Source organism: Rhinopithecus bieti, unplaced genomic scaffold (genome assembly GCF_001698545.2).
Source record: "Rhinopithecus bieti isolate Rb0 unplaced genomic scaffold, ASM169854v2 scaffold_37505, whole genome shotgun sequence".
Classification (NCBI taxonomy): domain Eukaryota; kingdom Metazoa; phylum Chordata; class Mammalia; order Primates; family Cercopithecidae; genus Rhinopithecus; species Rhinopithecus bieti.
In genome coordinates, this window is record NW_016815797.1 from 415,761 (window position 1) to 424,287 (window position 8,527).

Below are 8,527 nucleotides of genomic sequence, written 5' to 3' on the forward strand. Positions count from 1 at the left end.
TTCTTCTTTTTTTTTTTTTTTTTTTTTGAGACAGAGTTTCATTCTTGTTGCCCAGGCTGGCATGAATGGCATAATATTGGCTCACCACAACCTCTGCCTCCCGTGTTCAAGCTATTCTCCTGCCTCAGCCTCCCAAGCAGCTGGGATTACGGGCATGCACCACCATACCCGGCTAATTTTGTATTTTTAGTAGAGACGGGTTTTCTCCATGTTGGTCAGGCTGGTGTCAAACTCCCGACCTCAGGTGATCCACCCGCCTCGGCCTCCCAAAGTGCTGGGATTGCAGGTGTGAGCCACTGCACCCGGCCAGAATATAGTTTATTCTATAAGTGTATGGTGTATACACTTGCCAGGTCCTGTTTATCATCTTATTGCCACGGAGTCTATTCTGTCAGTCTTCTGATCTCTGTTTTAAGATTAATGCTGCTCAGTTGTGTGTAAACTACAAAAGGAAGGAAGTAGAACCAGGTGCGTCTGACCTCCCATCCCATCACGGCTGGGAACTGAAGTTTTTAAGGTTTTTCTGGGGTCCCCTTGGCCACGAGGGGTTTGTTCAGTTGGTGGGGGGCTTAGGATTTTATTTTTAGTTTACAGGGTTAAATGACAATCTATCACTGAGCCTCAGCCTTCCCTACAGCCTCCTGTGTTATAGTTTTAGCACACCAGGCTGCTGAAGCTAAAGCGTGGGGAAAGGGGAAGGGAAAGAAAAAGAAAAAGAAGGAGTATCCCGGGGCGCAGCCAGGGGCCCTGCTGACTGCTGGCTGTGGCCCCTCTGCAGCCTGGCCTCTGGGTGCTCCTGCCCCTTTCCCTTGGTTGCTGAGTGGCCTCCTTGCCCTTGGTCTGTCAAATGCCTTCTACAGAGAAGGCACAAGAAGTTTGCATCCTGAGGCAGCCGCTGGTCTCCAGATGGAGCCACATTCCCCTACACCTGGGGCCAGCCCTCCAGTAATGAACCCTGCTCAAACCTATCTGTGAAAAAAATGCTTTCGTCTTGGATTTGCATTTTTCACCTTATTCGACAATCTGGGGTGGGCTTACTTGTGTTCATTTACAGACTGGGTCCTGAGTCTTTGTGACCCACACCTCGGGGCAGAGGCCATGTGAGTCCCTTTCAGCAGCTGCAGGTTAGTGGGGAAATTGCACAAGGCAACTAGCCAGGATGGTACCCACGGGCAGGGCGATCCAGAATCCCACAGGCAGATTTCCTGCAGGCCCCTGGGCAGGTGGCACAGATCTGAGTCCCTAGCAAAGAAAGAGGCCCTTTCTGCGACTGGTGGTGGGATGAGGCTGGGGAGGCATCTGTACCAGCCTGGGGCGGCATGTGCACCAGCCTGGGGCCTTCAAATCAGGCCTCAGTGCCCAGGCAATGGGAAGAAGAGGGGAGTTTTCTGATAGCCGTGTGGAGGTGAGGGGATGCTGCCAGGGGGTTGCCAGGTGGGATGGGGCTTTGGGAATAGAGAGTAGAGCGCAATTCCTGAGGGACAGAGGGATCCAGCCTCAGAGCGGGAGGGGCGGGGGTTGGGGAACACTGCAGCAGGGCATGGAGACCTCCCAGGTTCTGGTGAGCAAAGTAGGTTGCCCAGGGGGCGCCTTCACAGGGACAGGCCTAAGGGGAAACCAGGGAGCGATGAGGCTTAGCCTGGAACATCTTGATTCCATACTCATAACTCAACCACTCTGTGCCTCGATTTCTGTATTTGTGAAAAAAAAAGCCCCCACTCTCCAGTTTCCCCATGAACAATGCTGAAAGGACAGACAAGTTAGTGGTGTCCCCAACACTCACGAGGTCTCACCCCACCATGTACCAAGGACAGGAATGCAAGATGTTAAACGTTTAAGTCTAATTGAGCCTCCCTTATTTTACCTAACCTTGAAAGAAACTCCTTTTAAAAACATGAAGGCAGGCTGGGCGCAGTGGCTCAAGCCTGTAATCCCAGCACTTTGGGAGGCCAAGATGGATGGATCACGAGGTCAGGAGTTCAAGATTAACCTGGCCAAGATGGTGAAACCCTGTCTCTACTAAAAATGCAAAAAATTAGCCGGGCATGGTGGTGGGCGCCTGTAATCCTAGCTACTCGGGAAGCTGAGGCAGAGAATTGGTTGAACCCAGGAGGCAGAGGTTGCAGTGAGCCGAGATCATGCCACTGCCCTCCAGCCTGGGCAACAGAGCAAAATTCTGTCTCAAAAACAAACAAACAAAAAACATGAAGACCAGGGTGGGCTGGGTGGAGAGTCCTCCTGAAAGAGTGTTCCTGAGAGAGTTGGAAGGGGCCAAACCCCCCTGTTGGCTTAGGGATGCCAGCCCAGCCCTGCCTGCCCTGCTGTGTGGCTCCAGGCCCCGCGCTCCTGTTGTCTCCATGTGAGTGGCAGGTTCATGCCTGACCCAGGCAACCCCACGTTCCCCTGAGAGCTGGGTGAGTTCGGGAACAAGAAGTGTGCTGCGAAGCATCGTTAATCTTTCCCCACTGCCTTTCCTGTATCATGTTGGCTAATTCTTCACAGCACAGAGCCTGGCTCACTGGCTTGGCGTGTGTTCCCCTACATCACCCACAACATCGGACCCCTGTTCTTCCTCAGGGTGGGGTAGAGGAGACTCCGGGTCCCAAAGATCCTGTGTGGTGCCTCGCCCTGAGGACAGGCCGGTGTGTGACAGACTGCACTCTGTCAATGCATCCCACAAGGGAGGAGACAAACTCATTCCCATCAGTGACAGAAGCACCGGAGCAAGTGCTGGAAACTTCCTATTGCAGACACCAGGACCTGGGCCTTCCCCACACAAGCCTGGCCCTGTGCACACCCCAGAACCTGAGGGGCTGGGCCTGGGGTCTGCACTGTCGCCAGCACTCAGGAGACTGGACAGCCCGCTCCGGACACCCCTGGAGCTGTGGGTGGTATGGCCAGGACTCACCAGGCCTTCTGTTGTCTGTGTTCTGATGTGCTGACATCTGGACCTTTCTGACCCTGGAGGGACTGCCCCTCCCAGGGTAGCCAATTCCTAGAGAGAGTAAAGGCCCAGGCTTGCCCTGCAAACTCACCTTTCCAATGCCCACCAACCCCCACAGAACCCACACCTACCCCCCTTCTATGGGGCCCTCACACTCCAGGCCATATGCCCCTGCCCTCCTTACCCCAGGGCGGGTACCAGACAGCGAGGGACAGCCCCTGTGCCCCAGAACCCAATGAAATCATTCACACCAACCAATCCTCAGCCCGCTTACCCTGCCTTGCCCATTCCTTCCTGCGGAAACCGTATTACCGTCTCAGGCCCACAGTTTCCCCTCGGACCCTCGGCCTCCTGACTGACCCTGGGCTTCCCTGTGGCCCCACAGTGTGGTGTGATGTGCCCCTTTCTCTTGGAAACTGAGGATGACAAACCATCTTGTCAATGGCAGTGGTCTCCTGATCCTTCCTACACCTGAGTGATAATAAAGCCTCCATTGAACACAGCCCTGGCCTCGTCTCCGTGAAGCCGGCTCACAGTGGTCCAGGCACCGGGCTTCGCTTCACCTGCCCAGCCTGTCTCCTGATGGTACCCGTGTCAGCCAGCAACGTCCCCATGCAGGCGCCAGCAAGCCTGACCCGCAAAACACTCCCATGACCTGGTCACTTGGCAGCTTACCCATGCTGTGCCCCCATACCCACAGTTTCTCTTAGCCTGAGGCCATCTGCTGCCTCTCCATCTCCCCAAGATCCCAGCACCAAGCCAAGAGCCCCATAAATGCTAATGAGAATGCAAACAAACTCCCTCAATGCAGCCCCATCGTATTGTGGGAACTGTCTGCTCTGGTCTCCACACTGCACTGCGGGCCTCACAGGTCCTGCCCCACCAATGTCCTGAAGAGCACAGAGCACCCAGCCTGTGCCACACCCCATGGATGACCCTGGCCAGGTACCATGCTCTCTGTGCCTCAGTTTCCCATTGAGGAAAACAGTTTCCCCACTCACCCTGTCTCCTCCCAGGAGTTTTATAAGTCGGCAGTGAGCACTGCGCAAAGGGCAGCTTTGGCAGCACCACCAGTAGGACTGACCATCATACCTTCCCAGGGTTGGGAGATGCCCACTGCGCAGTTGTGGAAACTGAGGCTCAGGACTGAGGTCACTGCTCAAGGTGTCAGGTAGGCTTGGCCTGACCTGCATGGATTCTTCCCACAGGATTTTCTCAGGCAGACTGCATCCCAGGACCTCCCCTTGCACATGGCACAAGCCTATGTGCCACATTCCTGGAAACAAGGTGTGGGGTGATGCCCACTAAAAATTTCAAAACCCTCCCGAGGAAAGGCCTGCAGCCTGCAGCCTGCAGCGGGGACACAGAAGGGGAAGCCTACCTGGGCCAGGCCGGCGTCCTCATCAGCCTTCTGGGGGGTGTTCTCAGGGTCAGGTTCCTCACCCACGTCGCTGTCGGCCTCCTCCAGGGGGGTGACCTTCGGGACTTGGCTGTCCAGGGTCATCTCTGGTTGTGCCCCCAGCACAGTGGGGCTTGGGCCAGCCTCCAAGCCCTCCTCGCAGGGGAAGTTCTCTCCAGCCACACTGGAGGATGGACTGTCGATCCCGCTGTCCCGGTTGGGGATCTTTAAGCTGCCACTCTGCTCTCCCGTGGGGCCCGTGTCTAGAGAGCCGTCCCCTGCTGCAGCTGGGCTGCCGGGATCCCCACAGTGGGCCCTGGGCCCCACAGGGAGCGCTTGGAGCTTCCCCAGGGAGGAACTGCCAGGTCCAGTATCTGGCACCCCGAGGGCAGCAATGGGACCTGGAGGGGTTGGGGACCCCCTGCCTGACTCCATCCTTAAAGCTGAGGTCACTGGGCTCAGGTGGAGGCTGGCCAGGGGCTTCCTGTGGGGAGAAACAAGACAGAGTCAGCGCTAGCCAGGCATGGACCAGCCCCTCAGCTGCAAACCCCAAATGTAGCCCTAGGCAGGACCCTTTACCCCCACCCAAGGCCTCGAGCAGGTGGGCTGGGGGCTGTGTGTGAAGTGTGAATACCCTGGTCAGCTTCAGTTGGGTCTTATACAGACAGGCTTTTAGAGAACAGAAAGTAGAAAAGGTTTTCTTTTAAAATTAAGTTTCTTCTGCATAAAAAAAAAGTAACCCTGTGGTATGAAGCTATCTGCTGTTCAATAAATTCAAATAGATGCTCAAGGTAGTGACCATAACCAACAGGAACACAGTGGCTTCTGTTTATAGTGCATCCGTGGTGCTTTTCAATCCTCTGATACTCCCAGGATGTGAGGCCAGTGTCTGCCTCCTCCTCCTCCCCACCACTGCCTGCTGGACAGGTCAGAAAACAGCCCCCAGAGGCCCAGGGTCCCAGCTGTCTCTACTATCTCCCTCAGGGGAGGGCCGGGGCAGGAGGTGGGTCTCACCAGAGGATGTGGACCAAGGTCTTTGCCCCAAAACTCCTCCTCCCTCCTGTGCACTGGAGCCACCTCCCACTGGCCCACCACACCTCTCATGGACCAAATTCAAGTGTCCATTCTAAGTGCACAGAGAATTCACCGGGCGCCTGTGAGGAGAAGCAAAGGTGAGACGGGCCTAGAGGGAGACTATCATCCCTCAAAATCATCCTCTTGAACCCAAGACGCAGCTGCCGAGGAGCCTAGGGGCTGCAAGTGGCGGTCACTTATCCCCATACCTGATGCCACCAGCCTCTCCGAGGAGGGTGCTGAGGGTTGGCGGGCACAGGCGCCTGGCTCCACGCTGGGGTCTGGGATTGGCCGGCAGGGCTCGCACACGGCAGATGGTTTCCTTGAAAATCTTTTCCTTGCCCAGCAGGTTCAAAGTAGAGCCATGGAGGAGGTACTGAAAAGACATTAGAAGAGAAAGAAAACCACCTTCTCCAACTGGCATTTGGAGCAGCCAGAGGCCCCGGCTCTAGGGGGGTGTGGAGGAGGGAAGCTCTACGCCACTGCCCAGCATAATGGCAGTCTGCACAGCCATATCCTCAGCCCCCAGGCTGGCACACAACTCCTCCAAAAGGGTGGGGCCTGTACCACAGCCATTCACTGTGGGGTGGGCAGTGTCTTGCTCGGCTGGAAACTCTGGGGTCAGGGCTGAGCTTGTCCCTGGCCATGCAGCATCCTGAGGCCCAGGGGAAGGGTCACCTTGAAGGTGCAGGCACTGTCCAGTGTGAGGTGAGCCGGTGAGCATTGCCAGGCCCCTCCCCAGCCCACACCTCGCACCCTCCCCCAGGCACACACAGAGAGGCTCCCTCAAACACTCACACCGATGGGCTGGTTCACACTCACTTGCACACGCACACTTAGATATTCCTCTGCCAGCAGCTTTACGTGCTCCTGCCTCACTTGCAAAGCAGAATAAAGAAGAGGCAGTGAAGAAACAGGCTTCACACAGTGACAGGCACACCGTGAGCCAGTCCTGGCTGCCTTGAGCAGGCAGGTGTGCCTCTGGGCAGGGCGTGATGCAGGCCTGGGCTCTGGCAGCGTCCCAGTGGCTGTGGATGCCAACCAGCTCCACGGTGGAGCACCCCCACCCCGCACAGGCTCCTGAGTGCTCGCTCTCTTGGGGCAAAACCACTTTTGAGTGGACGTTTCTTTAAATGACTCCAGAATCACTCAGGTGGGCATTTATGACTGGCTACCGCCACATTCCTAACGAATTCAATGGGGGGCAATATTAAGATTTCTAAACAGAAAATACATGTTTTGCCTCATTCTTCTCATAGCACAAGAGATAAACTCAGGTTTCCAGAGGTCAAACGTGGCACAGCAATAAAAATACACCGGATGGAATGTGAGCTGCGCTCAGCCTCAGTGTGTTCAAAGGTAGCTGTCTGGCAAGACAGAGCCTGGTTCAACCCCATCTCAGGCGAATGAGGGTTCTGGTCAGGATGGAGTAATAGAAACCAGATTTACTCTCACCTGGAACAACAACAACAAAAATGGACAAAACCTACGGAAGAGGCTTGCAAGGCTCTACACAAAGCGGTAAAACGCCGTGGTCCCTGAGAGATGGGAATGAATGAGGCGAGCCCTCCTATTGTCCCAGCTCACTGCCCAGAGACCATTTCTGGACCATGGATCAGGGAAGGGGAGCCCTATGGGGCCCAGCGGACTCTCTGAGTTGAGAAGACAAAACTGGGAGGCCCAGAAGACTAAGGTGGCCAGAGTCCACAGCATGGAGCCCTGAAGAGGAGAGAACTGCACACACAGAGAGAACCTGGAGATCTCAGAGGGGCCCCTCGAGGACCGTTCGGCATGTGTGCAGTGGGGAGAGCACATGAGGCCAGAGAAAGAACCGCCTGCAAGGACCACAGGGAGCTTTCACAGGGCAGGAACACGCCTGTGCCCACCAGCCAGCCCGAAAAGCCCCACAGTTCACGGGGCATTGCGTTGAATACTCAGAGGGTCTTGCTTCAGGAATGATGGATAATTAGCCCTGCAGTGATCACTGCTCTGGTCCCATCTAGCAAATATTAACAAACCTTAACAGGAAGTCCACATGTTTACACAACTGTATCCCTGAACAAAGCTAAAAAATATAGAACTACAAAAATGTCTAGTGCACGGCAAGGTAAAATTCCCATAGCCTGGCATCTAATCAAAAATCACCAGGCATAGACCGGGCGCAGTGACTCACACCTGTAATCCCAGAACTTTGGGAGACCAAGGCAGATGGATCACTTGAGGTCGGGAGTTCGAGACCAGCCTGGCCAACATGGAGAAACCCCATCTCTACTAAAAATACAAAAATCAGCCAGGCGTGGTGGTGCATGCCTATAATCCCAGCTGCTCAGGAGGCTGAGGCAGGAGAATTGCTTGAACCCAGGAGACGGATGTTGCAGTGAGCTGAGATTGTGCAACTGCACTCCAGCCTGGGCAACAGAGCAAGACTCTGTCTCAAAAAAAAAAAAAAAAAAAAATTACCAGGCATAAAAGGGACTATACATAATGAAGAGAAAAAATTCAATATAAACACATAACTAACACAGATGTTAGAATCAGCAAAAAGGGACATTCAAAACTGCTATCATGTCTGTGTCCCACTATGTTCTAAAATCTAGTAGAGACATGGAGGATGTAAGAAGGCCCACATTAAACTTCCAGAGATGAAAACTACAAAGTGTGAGACCAAAAATACACTGGAAGGAATTAACAACCAATTCAACATTGTAGAAGAAAAACTAGTGAATTTGAAGAGACAAGAACAGAAACTACCCAAAATGAAACACACACACAGAGAAAACCGAGCAACAGTGAAACTTGGGAAAATTTCAGGTAGTGTAATACATGTGTAATTGGGGTCTCAAAAAGGGGTGGACAGAAAAAACATTTGAGGAAATAATGACAAGTTTTCTAGATTTGATGGAAACTATAAATCTACACATCTAAGAAGCTCAGTATCAAGCAAGCACAGAAAATCCTTATAGTTAAAACTTTTCCCACATAGAGAACTTCAGGCACAGAGATCTTCACTGGTGAATTCTACAAACATTTCAGGAAAATAATGATGCTAATTCTAAACCTACATCTAATGATCTTTCAGACCTTTTTTTTTTTTTTTTTTTTTTTTTTTT

The 8,527-nt window shown here is 53.6% G+C and overlaps 1 protein-coding gene across 1 annotated transcript in view; it reads right to left on the reverse strand.

Annotated features, from left to right (window-relative positions):
- The window catches only part of FGD3 (FYVE, RhoGEF and PH domain containing 3), a 76,009-nt gene that overhangs the window by 58,750 nt on the left and 8,732 nt on the right, over positions 1 to 8,527 (reverse strand). Inside the window, 2 exon segments of the mRNA XM_017853706.1 lie at positions 4,326 to 4,827; positions 5,627 to 5,793. Coding sequence (XP_017709195.1) covers positions 4,326 to 4,778 — 453 coding nt within the window. The 5' untranslated portion in view covers positions 4,779 to 4,827; positions 5,627 to 5,793.